Source organism: Vanellus vanellus, assembly GCF_965231255.1.
Source record: "Vanellus vanellus genome assembly, chromosome: 18".
NCBI classification, from domain to species: domain Eukaryota; kingdom Metazoa; phylum Chordata; class Aves; order Charadriiformes; family Charadriidae; genus Vanellus; species Vanellus vanellus.
In genome coordinates, this window is record NC_138923.1 from 7,045,807 (window position 1) to 7,064,884 (window position 19,078).

Below are 19,078 nucleotides of genomic sequence, written 5' to 3' on the forward strand. Positions count from 1 at the left end.
CCAGGGAAATCACCACATTGCTGCTTGCTCAGGAGACATCACTGCTGGTGCCAAGGCTTGTTGGCTCTTGGTGACTGTTGTTCTCTAGTTACAGATCCCTTCTGAAGCTCTTCAACAAACCAGGAACCTGAAGAGGCATTGCTGTCCGTTAGCCTTCACTGACCAACTGCCTGGTGCTTGTCTTTTGCCTTGCAACCAGCTGGTAGGCACCGATCCCAGCTCCATAACCTCCACAGCCCTCCAAGGGCAGCCAGACCTGGCTTGTCCGAACAAATGGAGGAACTATTACAGCAGCAAGTAGTTGCTTTCTCCTGATGAACCTACTTGTTCCTCAATGCCAACTGCTACAGCTGATCAAAACCAGGCAAAGTTCTTTATTCGAAGTTCTTTATTTCACTGGCACAGGCTGCCCAGGGAGGTTGTGGAGTCCCCTTCTCTGGAGCTTTTCAAGACCCGCCTGGATGCAGTCCTGAGTAATGTGCTCCGGGCAATCCTGCTTTAGCAGGGGAGTTGGGCTAGATGATCTCTAGAGGTCCCTTCCAACTCTGAAAATTCTGTGATTCTGTGATTCAAGCATGACTTGGAGCCAGAGAAGCAGGAATAACAGAGGCGCCGGTCAGAATAGCTGTTTTGCAAGACTAATTTTAGTGACCTGTATTTACAGCTCTTCCAGAGTAGATGGGTGAAAGAGCAGGGTGTTTAGTTTTGCAAACCCCACGCCAAACACAGCCTCTGATTCTAGTCCAACCCAAAACCTATTAAGCACTTCAAAATCCTCTCTCACCTAAGGGTCCCAAAGTGTTGGATAGGGATTTCTGCTTAGTAACACCACCACCTCATATATGTTGGATGAAATACAAGCCACTCGCCACATCAGAGCCCGTGACTGGAGCGAGGGCACAGCGTTACTCACGCCCTATAATCCTCTTCCTGTAGCAATCCTCCCCGCCATGTAACCATAGCGTTTTATTTCATCAAGTTCAGGTTTCATCCCTTTCACACATTTTTTTATCCCTAAATTATTATTTGCAACAGAATTCAAGTTTTAAGGCAGAATATGGGCTAAAGTTTTCCTATTATTTCTTGTTCTCTCAGTGAGAGCTGTTGCTACACACAGCAGACAGGCTCACGCGAGAGCGGCTCCACTCCAGCTGCTTCCAAGGCAGCCTGGAGAACAAAACCAGTGAGCAGGTCCCAGACCCAACTGGAGCCCAGTCAAAGCCAAACAGGAACAGTCTCCAGTTTCAGATTCTGAGCTCGATTTTAAAAAGAGAGGAAAAAAACAAAGGCAGGATTGAGGCGAGTGCAACCCAAGTCTCACAGCATCCCTGTTTTACTAACGAGGAACCTACAGCACAAGGCTTAATTCTCTTTCTTGCAAATTTGTTGTCATACCTGATGGTAACGCTTTATAATTACATGCGTCGAGTCCATTGTCCAAACTGTGAAAATTAAATTACTTCCTTGGACAATAAGTTCCATAATGAAACACAATTTAAATTAAGATGAAAATAATCATCTTTTTATGGGATCTCCTTCCCCTCCTGTTTGTGCCACAGAGAGACAGGCGGTGGATTAGGAAGAAGAGATGATGTGACTTACCCAGTGCTGCTTGGAGCTGGGTGACAGCACCTTGACTTGACCCCTGGAGTCCAAATGCAGTCCCCAGATCTAATCACTAAACCACAGAGGATGTCTGCAGCATGAATGTTTAGTTTACAAGTCAAAACAGAGTCTAACTGCCAGCATGCAAGTGCAACCTGATAGCCATCCACTGGCTCTATCAGTACCGCTTCATACATTATTCATCCCGATCTTGCACAACAGAGGCCTTGAAATCAGAACCCAGAGGCAATTAGGCAGAGCCAGCTCAGTCACAGCGCAGCGAGGGGGTGAAAAGGCGAGGCTGGTAAAACCCGGGTCCCAGCACCCTGCTTTGCTTCCCCCAGTTCCTGCCCTCGGGGTGCCTCTCTCTGCTGCCAGCCCAGGGGGCTTTGCATGGTCCATAGGTGGCTTGCTGCTTATTTGCACCTGGCTTTGCGTGGTACCGTCAGACCCTGAGCTGCTCTGTCATCTCGCCCTGCAAGAGGAGACACCCAAGCCAGCACATAAAACACCCGCCTGAGCCCCAGTGTCCTTGCGGCACTGGTATTTAAACTCTTAACAGCAATTTTCTCCAATCTATGCATTCATCTTTTCACTCCTGCCGTCAAAGCTACATGAGCTTGGAGCACGTCTATGCCATGAAAATCCATTTTAGAAATGGAGACCTGTTAAGATCACCCAGCTACAGATTTTAAAACTCTGTTCTCCTCAAAGCCTGTCACTGTGGCAGTCCTGGCATCTCCCGTTCAGATGAACAGAGACCTCTCATTTTTTCCAAAGCCAAAGAGCTGCCTCTCTCCATCCCTTCGCCCTCTGGAGCACATAGCAGTCTGTGGAGGAGCAGAGCCAGTTTGGCTGCCAGGCACTTAAATAACTCCCTGTGCTCGTTCTGAGAAAAACCTTCTCCATCCATCATTCCTTGATGGAGTTGGTATGACTGAAAGATCAAACAGATTTCAGCACCAGGTCTCACCATAAAAAGAGCAAAGAAGTGCCCTGCCAGCTTGTCACCTTGCACTTTTATCTATAAAACATTACCTTTCAAGGTTTTCCCACGGGAGGCAAGAAATGTGAGACAGCCACTTCCCTCACCCACACTGATGCCGTAGATCAAGAATGGCTTTAAACACCTCCTCTCTCCTACCTTTCGCTCTTATCCCTACCAGGTAACACGATCTGCGTAGCTCCACCTGCTGAAAACCACTTGATATCAGATTAAAAGTCACATTTGTCTCCCTCTGCAGAGACTGTCAGCGTTCACCACGGCTAAAGGGCATCAGCAGCACTGATAAACCTTGCTTGAGCCTCAGCTGCTGTGCGTTGCTCTGGGTAGGGGCTGTACCAGCGTAGTCCAGGTAAAGCCCTGGTGTGGCCCACCATCGCATCCAAACGCTGCGAGGTCCCCGGGGCTCGTTATTCATTCTGTGTGTACAGCACAGTGAGACTCTGGTCTCTGACTGCAGGACAGGCTCAGGCAAAAGGGCTTTACAGTTGGGCATCCAGACTGGAAATCCTTTTCTTGTGTTGTAGGGAAGAACCCCTCAATTGCGTTTTCTAGAGCAGAATCCAGGCCAAAAAAACCCTACTAGTATATCAGAATTTTACAAGGGTTCAGACATGATCAAAGGAATTTTTTCACACGAGCAGATTTATTTGGACATGTGTATGACGTTTCACTTCACTCAAATCCCAAGCTCATCCAGACCTTTCCTTGTTGGACTGTCCCTCTTCACAGCACAGCAGTGCACACTGACCCAAGGGACTCCATGATTTTGGACCACAAACAAGGATTTTCAAGCCTGCCCAAGGCAAATCATGGGTCAGGCTCTTGAGTAAAGATTTCAAAGACAGAACAGAATTGCTAAACCTTTTGCTATGAACTACCGTGTTACGAAGAACTTTCATCATCGGCAAACCTCAATTTTCCTACCTGCAAGAGAAGGATGACACAGCCTCTTGACTCCCCGGGTGTTGCTAGGATTAGACAATGTTTGCTCAACATTAATGGAGATTTTGGTGTCTTGTATTATTGCTACTGTCACATTACAGAAAGGTCAGTGAACACATTCCAGTGAGTCAGAGCCTTCCCACAGCGTTAGCGTCGTCCTCAGAGCTTAGCCAGGCTCTGTATTTGGATAAGGCCCACCACAATCCCACCCTTAAAAGATCCCAATGTACGTCAGAGTGGCAGCCCTTTCCTGTCACTGCCTCTTCGCTATTTTTAGGATAAGGAGCACTTGGAAGATGATGCTGAAGTTGAAGCAGGGAAAGAAAACCACTGAGTATTAGAGAACGTCTAGCCAGAGTCAGAAGGCAGGGACAAAAGAGCCGTGGACAGAGACATGTTCAGGTAGAAATTAAACTGAACATAGGGAAAAGAGAGTCTCCCACTACTTCTTCTCCAATTAGAAACTTTCAGCGAGAACCTCTTGCCAGCCCAGCACCTCGTGTACAACGGCAGTCATATTACCAAACCTCTTTCATAAAGCACTTGGAAATACTGAGGACCTTATACAGCCTCCAACAAAAATACAGGCTTTTTCTGGGAAAAGCATTGATTCATTGACCCTACAATTCTTACCTGGAAACCTCTTGCACTCCATGAACTCGAGGCAGGGCTGCAACACCGATTCCTAGCTCCCTGTCCCCTGGCTGGAGACATTATGTTTTTTGGCTCTCCAGACAACTGCGAGGTATGCTGCCCCGGGATCAGAAAGACATGCTAACCAGCCATATCCCAAATTCTCCAGGCTCTCTGCCATGGAGCTGTGAGCCCAAAGTCCTGAGAATGCTGACTTTAAACCAACAATGCACAAATCAAACTGCGGGTGGGTTACGGAGAATTTCAACACACCGAAAGCAGAGTAAGGCCAGGCAAAGCTCTCCTCTGGGACTTTCTTCTCTCCTCACCCTTGGCCTTAAGTACTCCATGTCTGCATCCCTTATCTATCCCTTCGAACACACCCACCCCACCTCCACTACCTCCCCTATCACAACAGCTTTAGCACTCTGAATTACTCACTCCAAACACCCCATATCCTCCAGCTCATACCACCACTCCCCAAATCCCTACCTTCCCTCTTCCTGTAATCCCCCCAATCCTTACCTCCCCACACCCTCACCTTCCCACCACACCACTTCCACCACTGATCAACACCTCAAATCACAGATACCCCAAGCCAATGCTTTTTGAAAGTTCTTCTCAGCTACAAATTTTCAGTACTTCCAGCTCGTGGCAACTGACTTAAGATGACCCACTGCTGGCTGACCACCACCATCCCCTATGCTGGTCAGGGGGGCAGCATGAATACATGCCAGTTCTGTGCCCAGGGCACGGGAGGGCATTGAGACAAAAGAACAACAAGCTCAACAGCACAACACAACAGGCGACAAGACGCTGCACTGCGGAGTGTGTGTTGCAGGGTCTGTGCTCCACTTGGAGCTTCCAGACAGCTGTTCAAGGAAATTGCCATCAATGTCAGCCCCACCACCGCTATTAGACATCTCATCCATGTCCGGGCCCAGCTTGAACCCATTTAACTTGTAAGGGATAATGAGATAACAGCATGACATGTTGCAGCTGAAGGTTATTTAAACACCCATCTGGTACCTGTTATGCAGCATACATCCTATTGTTGTATAGGAAATATATGCCACCTCCCTCCCACATGGAAAGGAGAAGATCTATAGATGTGTCCTATGCTACTCCTTCTTTTTGCACAGATGAGGTAATTTTCCTTCTCTGTGTTGTTTCTAGCATATCACTTTGCATTTCCTATCTGCATTTTGGGAGATGCAGTTCCTTCCAGGCTGGTGAGACCTTGTGAAATGACACAAGACCACAATGAAAAATTTAAGAGGGACATCTCATCACCCCCTTCGCACATCGGTCAGAAGAGGCTCCACAACAGCTGGGTTTGAAAGCGTGGACCATCAACTGCGAAACCGATTCACCCTTTGTATGACACAACTTAGCACTACACTTTATCCTGGAGAGATTCAGGGGCAGCAATCCATTTCAGTGTTCATGGGACCACACTCCATTTCTACACAGGAATGGTAAAATATCCGCTGCAGTCTGTGACGTGAGCAACGCAACCTGCTTGCACCTTTAATTCAGATGTACAGCCAAGAAAATCTACATACCCCAGCTAAACAGCCTCATTTCTTTATTCAAACCCTCCATCTTCCTTTACAACACGACTTCGGCCCTCCTGGGGCCCCTGCTGAAATTGCCTGTGAAGCTTTTGCCCTCTGTGAAGCCTGAGCAGCCAGGAGGGCTGGCTTGTGTGCTATCCCCAAAAATCACGTTTCATAACACCAGCGGTCAGCCCTGCAGATGTGTACTCTCCTGTTTTCCTCAGGCATGACTCAGTTTTCTGCAAAAGTTGTTCTACCCTGCAAATCCTGGGCTAAAACCTTTGTCTGACACCCCATCTAGCGTTCAGCGCAGACTAATGCAGAGCACTGCTGCACCAGGGAAACGAAGTCGACTGGAAAATTCCCAGCGCTTTTTCAGCGATAATAAACTACTTTTGTACAAATATCACTTAAGCGGACTTCAAGAGAGCTCCGACAGAGTCCAGCCAATGCGTAAACCTGCATATCATAGAATCATAGGTTGGAAGGGACCTGGAAGATCAATGCCACTTCCAGTCCCTTCCTCTGGCCTCTGTGCAGCCTCCGGGTCTCCAAACGGAGGGATTGCAGCCAGGAAGCCCAGCGAGCCCCGCTCCTCAGGTGTCAGCTCCTCGGCAGGCGAGTCATCTGGGCAAACTCCCTTGGAACAACAAGCCAAGAGTCTAAGCTGTGCCCACCTCGAGAGTCGACGGCAGCTGGCAGCGAGGACTCTCTCTAAATAGGGAATAACGGGGCTTCCTGGGTGCTCGGCAGTCGGCAGCACTGGGCACTTGTTTCAAATGAGACGTTGAATCTTGAGCATGTATTTTGAATTCTAAGTGATGCTGCTCAGTGTTTTTCCAATAAGATTTTTTAAATAAAATGAGAATTACTTAAAAGTGCTTTTCACATTTTTTTCCATTTAAAAAAAAAAAAAAAGTTTGCTGAGTGTTTCAGTGTCTGTCCTTCCCCTTTGCAAACACATTTCTTTGGTGGTGGGGGGCGTCATGAAGTTGTCAGGACAAAATATGTGCACTGAGAACTTGGTTTTAATAAAGCAGCTTTATGACTTGTTCAGTCCGGTGAGTTGCAGAGCTCCGGTCACTGCTACAGAAATCTGTGGAAACCTCTGCGATGCCCCGTGCACAGCCCACTCTGAACTGAGCCCAAAACAAGCATCGCTATGTACTTGGTTAATCACCAGACCAATTAGCACCTTAGTTAAGATGCAGTGAGGTTCCAGTCCTGCTCCCCTCAGAGCTGGGATTGTTCTGATGAAACTCTCACTCTACCCACGCGGCGATACCCTGCTCACAACATTTTCAGTTCTGAAGTGTGGTAAGTCTGTTAACTCATTAACAACTCCAGCTTACAGGACGCTTGGCTTCCATCCTCTTGAACAGCCTCAGCCCTCACGCTCCAGGAAGTCATTCTGCGACTTTGGTTTTGCTTTCTTTTCCCGCTGAGCCGGGCTGGCTTTCAGTTCCCGCCATGGAGCTTATGAATGCTGCTGTATTCTTTATTCTTGTGCCCACTTTGACGGTAGCTTTCGACCCTCTCAGCACTTCAATCTTCATGGGCGGTGCTGCTGTCACTTGGCAGCTCCTCTCCCCCCACTCCTGGCTCAAGTGCAGTCTCCTGGAGTGCTGCAATGTGAAGGACACGCTGAACTTATCAGGTAAGGCAGTGGCAAGGGAACCTTGAGCCAAGCTGTCAGTGAGCCAAGCTGTCAGTGAGACCAGCTGGCGGTCCTTCCCAGGGGGTGAGGGCTTCCTTTTTGATGCCAGCCTCCTTTGGGGTGGTTGTGGAAAGAGAAGAGTTACTGCCCGGAGTGGCTCTAGGAGGCAAAGGCTGTACTAACCTAATACTGCTTATCCCACAAGTGGTCATGTGCCCTCCTTCTCATGGCAGTACTGGAGCATCTTCCTTGCTGGTGTCTTGGTTTATATTGGCAGAAGCAGGCAAAATTCTGGAGGTGAATTCAAGGCTAAGAGCTAAAGAAATGATCTCACATGTTCTTGAGATGGACACCCCAGTGGTATCCCACACCCCAGTTGGTGGTTGCCTGTAATAGACGTCAAATGAGTGGCAATTAGTGGTAGGTCTAGACTCAAAGCATGCTGCTTCGCTTCCCTGAGACAAGCAGGCCGGCAGTCCTCGGTGACTGGGGAAGAAAGGGTTGTTTCACCCTGCCGGCGGGGAACCAGTCCATGGTCTGAAAAAGAGCTTATGCAACCTTTTAACCATAAACTCCTGATCCTGCCACTTGGAAATCCCCCTTCCCTTTTGTCATGGGATTACAAATATTGCTTCATTTCAGTGCTAGGCCACAGGTTTCAAAACAAATCCTCAGCTGTTAGAGACCTGTGTGCCTCCAGGTACTTCAGTATGTCACTTCCTACCAGCTCTGGATCTGCTGCTTACAAACAGGCTGTTCGGTGGTACTCTACCCACTGACACAGCAGGTGTGGTACTTTTTTAAGAGAACTTCCTATAGCAACAGAAGCACATTTTTCTCTAAATGCGAGGATGCCACAAAAACAGTTAACAAGAATTTTGCACGTGCAGCGAACAAGCCTCTGCAAACACATTAGATCCCATCCCAGGACTTTATAGGAGGCAGCTGCCACAATACCACTGGGACTCCTGCCTATCTCATACAAACTGCCTGGTTCCCATAAATGCCGTCAATAATCTGATTCACGAGTCTGCTCCTCAGTTGGATTCTCTGCTGATTCACAATCTTGTCATGGCCGGAGGGCAGCGAACATTCGTCCTCCCTGATGGTCATTCAGCTGCAAACAAAAATAAAAAGGGAGGAATAATACGGCATTTTCTAACTCTTCTCTCCCCGTATTCCTTCAGTTATAAAGATGGACTTGGACCGAAAAGTCTTTGGCCAGCATCTTGCTATCCAGATAGTTCTGAGAGCTCTGAGCACAAATATGCACTTCGAACGGCCCAGGAAGCCCCTGGTGATGTCCTTCCACGGCTGGACTGGAACAGGCAAATCGTTTGTCAGCAGCATCATTGCAGAGAACCTCTATCAGCTTAATATACCAAGACAGAGGTTTGTGCACCACTTCAGCACAGTACTGCATTTCCCACACCTTTCACACGTCCATCTCTATAAGGTACTTCCAGCTTTATCTCTCTTTCTCCAATTTATCTGCATTTGTGAGTGCAAATCCCAGATAATTTTGCCTCTTCTCACAGGAGCAGCTGCAGAACTGGATTCGGGGCAACGTCAGTGCCTGTCCAAGGTCCCTTTTTATCTTCTCTGAAATGGATCAGATGCCACATGGCCTGATAGACTCTATCATGCCATTCCTTGGCTACCATGAAGAGATTAATGGTGTTTATTATGGCAAGGCGATCTTCATCTTTCTGAAGTAAGGAAAGCCACAGACCAAAAGGGAATTACAGTCCCACAGAATCAGAAGGGACAAAGGGAGTAACAGCTGCTGATAGGTTTGTAGCTGACTGCAGTGTGGCTGAGCAGCTCAAGGTCCCTTGCTGTCTGTCTTTACAGCATTTTGCCAATGAATATGCCCAGCCATCGTGTCAGCCAGATCTTGCCCTATAAAGAGAAGTGAGCTGTCGCGGGGCTGAAAAGGCTCCCATTCCTCAAGTGAATGGGAAATGGACAAGTCTCTATGGTGGCTTCCAAAAGCGCTGGAGATGCCAGTTCCACAGTGGTCAGCAAATATGTTTTCTCCAGCTCTATAACCCGACCGTTAGGCAGAAAACTCTTTGTGAGATGGGTGGGACTCCCCTAGGGAGCTCTTTAGATGCAGAGAGGGGAAACTCACTTATTGATGACCACATGGGCATACATGGAAGCACAACTCCTCCAGGTATTATTCCTGTGAAATCCCTTTGCTGAGGGTCACCCCAGCTCTGTTGACATCACATGACTGAAGCACACCCAAAACCCAAGCTTTGGGCTGGCGTACCCTTCAACTAGCCTTTGCGTTCAAACATACGGCCACCCACCTATTTCAGCTTGAGACAGCAATTGCCACTATGAGTAGCTTGTTAGCGAGCCTCACAGTAACCCCTGGCAGTACGACCAACCCCCCTGCTCGGCTGCAATGACAAATGCAGTAGCTGAAGTCACTGTGCCAAGGAGAGCCCATCCCATCAGACACTGCTGTCATTTGGGAAATAGTGTGGTCCTTATCACTTCCCATCTCTGGGCAACACCCACATGTAGGGACATGTCACCTCCACTGCGGTGCAGATTCACACAGAGTGACTTAAACCACTGTCTAGAGCTGAGCAGTAAAGATGGCAAAGATACAGCTCTAATGAGCCAGCAAATCTCTCTCCTAACAGCAATGCAGGTGGAGATAAGGTAACAGAGATTGCCCTTGATTACTGGAGAAGGCTGAAGAGAAGAGAAGACATTCCTCTGAAGGAGCTCCAGTCTCTGCTCACAGAGGAAATTTTCAGGAACAGAAACAGTGAGTACCTCTGAGCTCGGGGCTCAGTCCTGGGACTGCTGATGTCTTCTGCAAAAATGATCCATGAAGCACCCAGCAACACACTGGCCTCTGCAGCACTCCGATGGTAAAGCTCCCATCCTCTCTTCTAGGTGGTTTCTTTCACAGTCAACTGATCCAGAAGAGCTTGATCGACTATTTCGTCCCTTTCCTTCCACTTGAATATAAACATGTGAGAGAGTGTGTCCGGGAGGAGCTGCGCTTGCAAGGGCATCCCGAGGACGAAGACCTCATCACAGAGATTGCCTCAGCAATGACCGACTACCCCAGCGAAGAAAGACTCTACTCCAGCAAAGGTTGCAAGTCCGTAGCCTCCAGAGTGACCCTGAGCATCTAGGCACTACAAAGCCATATGCCTCGTCTTCTTGTTACAAGACCACAGCAGATGGAAGAACCGGTAACTCCCTTTCGCCTCCCCTGCAACTCTTCTGTGAAGGGATTCAGGTTGTCCCATACCAGAGGCTCCTTTTGTAGAGCTCTTGGGTAAATAAATATATAGGCCACTGCAACAATCATGGTATAGAGTACACAGAAGAGGGACATAATGTGGGTGATGAGGTTTGCTCTCCTTGCCACAGAAACATTCCCAAACGAAGTATTTTAAAGAGGAAAATCTCCCACTTTTGTGGCAGGAGTGTTTGCACCTTAAGTCCTAGCATTGCCCTAATTAATAAAATCTATTTATAAAAAAACATCTATTCATAAAAATCATTCGGAGTGTGTTCTACACTGGCCGTCACCTGCGTATCTCACAGAAATCACACAGCCGATCCGCACCGCTGCTCCTGCTTTAGAGCTGTGCAAACCCGAGCACGCAGCGTTTCCCCGGGGACGGCCGTGTGCCAGTGCCACCGACGGGCAAACGGAATGGATGCAGAAAACCCCTCCGCATCCCCACACCGTGTCCCCGCGCCATCTCTCCCGCGGGCTGTGGGCAGCTCCTCCGTGGGCTGCTCGGCCCCGACGTGACCCCCGATGGCGGTGTGCTCTGGGCCATGGCGCTGGCGTGTCAGCCCCAGCCGCTGGCGGGGATGGAGGGAGAGGGGGCTCACGCTCGCAGCACGGGACGGGGAGCGGCACTCACACCGGGGTGTCACTGGCAAAGCCGGTGGGGCGCAGGGGAGGGTCGGGGAAGGAAGACGGGGCCCGGGTCGCTCGGAGGGGGGACGGCAGGGACGGGGCCCAGCTCACTGCGAGGGGAGCGAGGGCCCGAGGCGATGGAGGCAGTGAGGATGCCCTGAGCCTCCCCTGCGCCTCTCCACCTCGCTGCCCGAGGCTGCTAATGCCGTCACGCAGCGCCCCCAACGTCATCCCTTCTCCCTGTACGCCACGGCCCGCTGACGTCATCAGCAAAGGCAGCCATAGCCCGTCCTTGCCCTTCACAAAGATGGCGGCGGCGGCGACGGGCGGGGCGGCGGTTTGTCCGCCGGTGGCGGGCGGAAGCAGATCCGAGCGCGGAGCCGCCATGCTGCGGGCGGCCGGGCTGCTCTGGCTGCTGCTGCCGGGGCTGGCGGCGCTGGAGCCGCTCAGCGTGAGCCTGGCCATCGGCGTCGCCTGGGCCCTCACCGGTTACCTGTCCCACCCCAACTTCTACTGCAGCTACGTGGAGTGCTGCCCCAGCGCCGGCTACCGCATCAACGCCACCGGTACGGCGGGGGCGGGGGGCGGCGGGCCGCGCTGGGTCCCCAGGCCTGCCCGGGAGCTCGGCCGGTAACGGTCACTGCCCGGGGAAACCCCCGCTGTGCCTGGCAGTGGCTGTGCCGTGCTGAGACCCATGCCTGGCGGTGGCCGTGCTGCTTGCCCGCTGCATGGCTGGTGACCGGCACCCATGGGTGGCCATGCCGAGCTTGTCTGGTGCGTGGCCGGTGACCAGCACCTGTTGGTGGCCATGCCGAGCTCGCCTGGTGTGTGGCCAGTGACCAGCACCTGTTGGTGGCCATGCCGAGCTCGCCTGGTGCGTGGCCGGTGACCAGCACCTGTTGGTGGCCACACGATGCTGAGCTCTCCCTCTCCCCGCAGCGCTGAAGGCGCAGCTGGACGCCAAGCTCTTCGGGCAGCACCTGGCCAAGGATGTGGTGCTGAAGGCGGTGATGGGCTTCAGCAACAACCCCAGCCCCAAGAAGCCACTGACGCTCTCGCTCCATGGCTGGGCCGGCACCGGCAAGAACTTCCTCAGCCAGATCCTGGCGGAACACGTCCACCCCGCCGGCCTGCGCAGCAAGTACATCCATCTCTTCCTGGCCACCCTGCACTTCCCCCACCAAAACCTTCTCAAGCTCTACAAGGTGAGGAGGGACACGAGGTAATACAGTTACTGCGAGTCCCTGAACCTGCTTGTACGGGAGTTTGGCTGTTGGTGCTGCACAAGTCCCCCAGATCCCTGACAACCGGAGGTGTCCTGCTGGGTATTTCCAGCGCTGGTGCTCAGGAGAGATGGAGGGGGAAATACATTCAGAAAGTGAAACAGAAAGGCACTGAAACGCCAAGAAATCTAAAGTGAGAGTAATTTCCTCGTGCTGGCCTCTCACTGATGCCATCTGCCGATTCCTGCGGTTCTTGCTGTTAGGAAAGAACCCAACATCAAAAGTGTGCACACTGGTTGGCTGGGCTGGAGGGAGGGACTTTCTCCATAGCAGCACCTGCGGCACTGTGTTTTGCGTTTGTGGCTAAAACAGTGTTGATAACACACCAGTGTTTTGGCTGTTACCGAACAGTGCTTGCACAGCCTCAAAACTTGCTTTTTTTTCCCCCACTCATAGCGAGCAGGCTGGGGTGGGCAAGGGATTGGGAGGGGACACAGCTGGGACAGCTGACCCCAGTCAGCCACAGGCATATTCCATACCATATACTGTCACGCTCAGCAATAAAACCTGGGGTACAAGAAGGAAAAAAATGGGGGGTGTTGCCTTCCAAGGTGGTGGTTGTTCTAACACTGGCTGTGTGCGGGTCTACCTGTGTCGAGGGGGTGGGTGAGGGCTTCCCTTTGCTTGTATTTTTCCTCTTGCCATCACCTACCAAAACCTCTGTGAGTTTTCTCACTTTTATTCTTCCTCCTCTCTCGCCCTTCCTTCTGGGGAGCTTGGCTGCTGGCGAGCTTGGCTGCTGGCCAGGTCAACTCACCACACACTATGCTATGAAAAAGTGTAGCCCACATGAGAGATTTTTCAAGTGACTTCGTTCCTCGACATTGGATTTCTGATCTTTGTGTTTGACGGTACCCAAAACTGATAGATGTGGTTTCTGTATAAAAAAGGAGACACTTATTTTTTTAAAAAAACAAAGAAAAAAGCAGCTTTCTCTTCTTTAAGATTTTTCATCTCATCCTGGGTTATGTGCCTTTTCCATACACGAAGCAGAAAGAATGAGAAAGTCTCATTTGTGAGCAGGAAGAGGATTCACATTTAAATTCGATGTCACACGTTAAAGGGATCAGTCGCAGAGTTTATGGTCCTCTCTTCAGGAAAAAGTGTAACCAGTGTGTGTGTGATGCTGACATCTGAAAGGCTGTCCCTAGAGGCTGTCACATACAAATATTTTGCAGTACATCCCCAAGAGACCTAGTTATTCAGTGGTTTTCAACCTCTTGTTCCAGGAACAACTACAGAACTGGATTCGGGGCAATGTCAGTGCCTGTCCCCACTCTGTCTTCATTTTTGACGAGATGGACAAAATGCATCCAGGTCTCATTGATGCCATCAAGCCATTCTTAGACTATTACGAGGAGGTTGATAAGGTGTCCTACAGGAAAGCCATCTTCATCTTCCTCAGGTCTGTAGCACCTATTTCGCTCATTTTGAGATACTGATGTAGATCTGTGTTTATGATTATAATGATGTTCCTATGGGACTTCATTCAAAGAACAGCAAAAGAACCTCTCTGGTGTGAAGACCCTCTCTGTAAAGACAGAGGGGAGCACTCTGAGCTCTTGAATGGTCTGTGCCTGTAGTAGAGGAGGTCTGATGTGGTGCTGCATCCCACTGCAGCATGTTGAGCTCACGAGCCTTGCGCAGAGCACCGATCGTATGGGACTTCACATTCTGGCAAAGTTCTCTGCGATGGGTGCACCATGTACTGGGTCTGGCTGGGATGGAGTTAACTGTCTTCATAGGAGCCGTTTCAGTGCTGTGTTTTGGATTTGGGGCTAAAACAGTGTTGATAATGCACCAATGTTTTGGTTGTTGCTGGATGGTGCTTGCAAAACTTCAAGGCCTTCTCTTTTTCCCATGCTGCCCCCAGCGAGTAGGCTGGGGTGGGCAAGAGGATGGGAGGGGACACAGCTGGGACAGCTGACCCAAACTGGAATATTTGATACCATGTAATGTCAGGCTCAGCAATAAAAACTGGGGTAGAGAAAGAAGGGGGGTTTCAGCTTCCAAGGTGATGGTTCTTCAGTGACTGCCTGGGCATTGGTCTGACTGTGGGGGTGGTGAGTGATTTCATTAGCCTTCCTTGGGGTTTGTTTCTCCTCTTTTCATTACCTATTAAACTGTCTTTATCTCGACCCCACAAGTCGTCTCACTTCTGTTCTGTTTTCTCCTTCCATCCCTCTGAGGAGGGAGGGAGTGAGCAAGCAGCTGTGTAGGTGCTTGGCTGCTGGCTGGGGTCAACCCACCACACACTGATGGCTATTTAAAGAACTGGAGACCTTCCCTAAATTTTGGCTTACGGGTTTCTGTTTTGGTAATTTGTTTGACATCAAGAAGATGAGCAATACCTGTAACTGGCTAAAAAAGAAATTCTGGTTCAGTTGTGTCTGTATTCACTGCTGTACATTTTTGTTTTACGACTAGCAATGCAGGTGGTGACTTAATTAATAAAGCAGCTCTTGACTTCTGGACGAGTGGAATGCGCAGGGAAGAGATTCAGCTGAAAGACCTGGAGCCCATGCTCTCTGTAGGAGTCTTCAATAACAAGAACAGTAAGTCACCTTCCCCAGAAAATGGAAGATTACTTTTACTTCCTAACACAGGGTTCATCTCTTGACCCTGCCCTGCTTTTCCCTTTCCCCAACTCCTCCAGGCGGACTGTGGCACAGCAGCCTCATCGACAGGAACCTCATTGACTACTTTGTCCCCTTCCTGCCCCTGGAGCACAAGCACGTGAAGATGTGCGTCAGGGCTGAAATGATAGCCCGCGGCTATGCTGTCAATGAGAAGATCGTTCAAGCAGTCGCTGATGAGATGACATACTTCCCAAAAGAGCAGAAAATCTACTCTGATAAAGGCTGCAAGACTGTACAGGCCAAGCTGGATATTCACGAAGACTTTGCAATGAGATACGCAAAAGCCAAGGGTTGATTACCCTTTGGGTCTCCAAAGCATTTTCAGAGCTTTTGGAAATCTGTGTATTTGCACTTAAGCTTTTTTACTGTTGCAGGGAGTACGGTGAAAATACCAGGATAAGCAGTGTGGGCTTTTTAACTTTTTTTTTTTTTTAACTTAATATCCCACTGTTCATCTCTGAACCGGCTGGTATCCAAATGTTGCCCCCTTTCTTTTTCTTTTAACCTATAGAGAATTTCTGCTTGTGACACATATATAGCACTGGATACAGCCTCTTCCGTTTTATTCTTCCAAGTGCTGAGATTATTAAGTATTTAATTCCTCTTTCCACAAAAACTAGACTAGCACAAAGGAGAACAGAGGAATTCTTCCAGGCAGTTATATTCCCTTCCTTGTACGCAGTCTCATTTGTGGGGTAGTGAAATGAAGGGATGGATGGTGTCTTCAGGACTGTGATAGAGTCTGCAAGGGTGAATACCTTGATGTGTCAGGAAGAGGATGGTATGGTGGAAGGCTGCTTCTCCTTCTCAGCAGATTGATGATGTTGTGGCTTCTACAGACAAGCATTAGCTATTCAGGGACAGAAGGGCATGATTATAGTTTGTCTGAGCTGTGGCATCATATCACATCTGCTACAGTAATATGGAAAGTCATGATAAGATCAAGGAAATCTGTTACCATGTAGTAGAGAAGGATGGAGGGCAAGTAACTGCTTGCCCCTCTGCTTCTTTGGGAAAAAGAAATTGTAAAAGAAACTTTATATTCTAACTAAGGGGGCTAGGTGAATTTTTGCAGTAACTCCAGGGTGTTTGTCTTCCTAAGCAGAGGGACCCACACGAGGGATCTGACTGTTAAACTATTAGGCCAGTCTCCTGTTCTTAATAAGAAAAATCTCTCATGAGGATTTGACTCTTACAGCTTGTCAGGTTAGTCAGCATGCAGGATCCTGGGCCTGAAGTCTGCAATATCTTCAGTAGTCCCTCCCAGCTGCACTCCCACCCAGCCTCGGAGTGGCTAATGCTGCTCTCGCTTTGCTTGGAAGACACTTTCATGGCAGAATTTATTTTTAATAGTATATTTTTATACTGAAGTGTAAGTAAGAGCAATACAAAGCTCTTCCTAGTAAGCCACGGAGAAGGCAGTATGAGAAATGGGAGCAATCAACAACAATCCCGTGCCTCACTAGATAAGTATGTTTTATAGTAGCTTTCAACATTCAAGAATGTCTGTGTGGAAGGGTGAGCGATGAGTTAGGAAGCTGGGAAAGATTGATTTAACCTTCACCCACTTGGTAAGGCTGGGGTTTAAAACTCTGTTCAAGCTTTAACTCTTTCATCATCCATCACTTGCAGATCAAATATCATAGTGCAAGACAGAAGTGCCTATCACTTGGTTGATTGTAGTGTATTTTTTAATGTGACTGGAGGGATTGAGCTATTTTTGTGCTGCAGCATCTACTCCCTCATTTGTACCAAAAAATGCTTTAAGATGTGATGCAAAACTTACAGGTCTCAACACTATTATGTTAATTCAAATTACAACAGAAAGCATAGCATTTACGCTCTGAACTAAAAGTGCCAATTGCCTTTTACAGCCCCCACGTGGAATTTCTCAAGTGTTGGCAAACTGTTCACCCTGTTGCAATCTCCAGAACCAAACGCTAGCAAGGCATTAACCTTGGGACATTGGACTGTTGCTTTCCATGTATAATGTTTTGCCTATTAACTGACTTACTCATAGGTGTAAATGCTGCATCCAGTTTCAGGTACTCCAAATACAAAATACTTGTGCAATTTCAAACCACTAAATATTACTACTGTACTCCACGTGGAATAAATCTTAAGTCACGTTTCTCTCTTGGTTTAATCATTTTCAGCTATAGGAGAGTACTAGTGTATGCAGTTTTCAGCCAGCTTCACTGCAGCTTTACTGCAGCTTTCTGCTACGCTTCCATTACTCTTAAAAAATTGTTTATAACAATAGATAATCAGATTAAATAGCCTGTTGATATTCAAGCATATTGAGTAATCCAACAGCACAGTAAGGCATTCAACAGTTAAATATGTCCCAGTAGAAACAAACACCTATGAAAATGGCTTTAAAAAAAAAAAAAAAAGGCTCCCTCTGCCTACTTTGCTTCAGTTATTAACAGGTATCTCCTACCATAGCACCAGGCACTGCAGGACAAATAAGGCTCAGGTATTTTTTTTTAACCATTCCTCCTCTCTGCGCTGTGTCTGGAAAGCTGTCGTTCAGGCTGGCTCTTCACCTCTCCTCTAGCTGGCAAAGGCACAGGCTTTCATTTATCTCCGTGGGCCAGAGCATCTGCAGCCTCTGTAGCACTGAAAAAAAAAAAGCCAGTATGTAAATAACAGCCTAATTCAAGTGAGATAGAGCTGCTGGCAACAACTCGCACCCCACTGAACAGTCAGTTGTTTACACTGTCACGAGCCAGGTGTTGTGCTGTGACGATGCACAAGGAAACTCATTCTGGAGCATATACGGGAGGCGTAAGCTGTCTTGTTCATCAGGACTTTGCACTATGCCTGCCCCGCTCTGCATGCACGACAGCTTGGCTGTTTGGCCCAGGGCGTCAGGCAGATGAATCTCTGGGGCCAGGCTGTCTCTTCCTAGCAAAAGCAGCACTTAATATATTGCTGTATTTTAATCACAGTCTGTGATTTTATGAGCACAGCATGAGATCTTGGACTGTTCCCTGCAAAAGAAGGTTGAATTAAAGTAGCAGTTGCTTGTACTGGACTTTGGTAAGAACAAACAAAATTCAGTCTCACCAACTGTTCAGCTACTCTCACCTGGCCAACGGACTGTTTCTCTAGGGATCAGACCTTTCCTCCCATTTGATATTTTCTTTTAAGTTGTCTGATACAGTTTCGAGTGCTCTAGTAAGCACAACAATGGCCAAAGTTACCCAGGGCAGCATGAAAGACGGTGAGGATCTCAGCTTTGAAACCATGCAATCTAAAGGGCAGGAATAACAACAGGATCAAAGCTGGGAGTGACTTCAGGCACATACATTTCTTTTACCCAGATGCAGGAGATGCTCCTAGCCAGATCTGCTGCGTTCAAGGACAGAAGAGAGATAAACAGAGGCAGTCTCAACCCTTTGAACATAATTTCTACACCTTCTAGAGGAAGCTTCCATCCACTCTAAGCCATTTAGGGCTATGATATAATTAAATACTTGCTACCAATGTAGGTCAAATGCTAGTATCAATGTTGCAATGGCACATAAAGCAGAGTTAAGAGTGTATTTAATGCTGGAAAAGCCACAATACTGCTTGGTTGAACTGTTTCTTTTGATGAGAAGGTACTAGACAGTAGTAAAAGTTTATCATTTTCACGTCTGCTTTTTTCCATGAGCCAGTCATTTGCTATGATCAGGAGGTCAAAGAAACAGATAAATACCCGAGTTCAAAGCACTCATATGCTGACAAATACTTAGGACTGATAATTTGCATATTATACAACTTCAGAGCATGAACTGGACAGCTGAAGTTCTACTGACCCTTTTCTTCTCCTTGCAGAGAAAACTTCCAAGATGCTGCC

At 48.5% G+C, this 19,078-nt stretch overlaps 1 protein-coding gene across 1 annotated transcript; it reads left to right on the forward strand.

The window, feature by feature from the left end:
* The first annotated feature begins 7,164 nt into the window (after positions 1-7,164).
* On the forward strand, positions 7,165-17,498 carry LOC309679281 (uncharacterized protein). Its single transcript, XM_082492559.1, has 11 exons — positions 7,165-7,402; positions 8,590-8,858; positions 8,941-9,116; positions 10,063-10,190; positions 10,322-10,558; positions 10,985-11,087; positions 11,505-11,875; positions 12,249-12,514; positions 13,822-13,997; positions 15,020-15,147; positions 15,249-17,498. Exons 1-11 carry the CDS (start codon positions 7,216-7,218, stop codon positions 15,524-15,526), a joined length of 2,319 nt encoding a protein of 772 aa, XP_082348685.1. The 5' UTR covers positions 7,165-7,215; the 3' UTR covers positions 15,527-17,498.
* Positions 17,499-19,078: the final 1,580 nt, after the last annotated feature.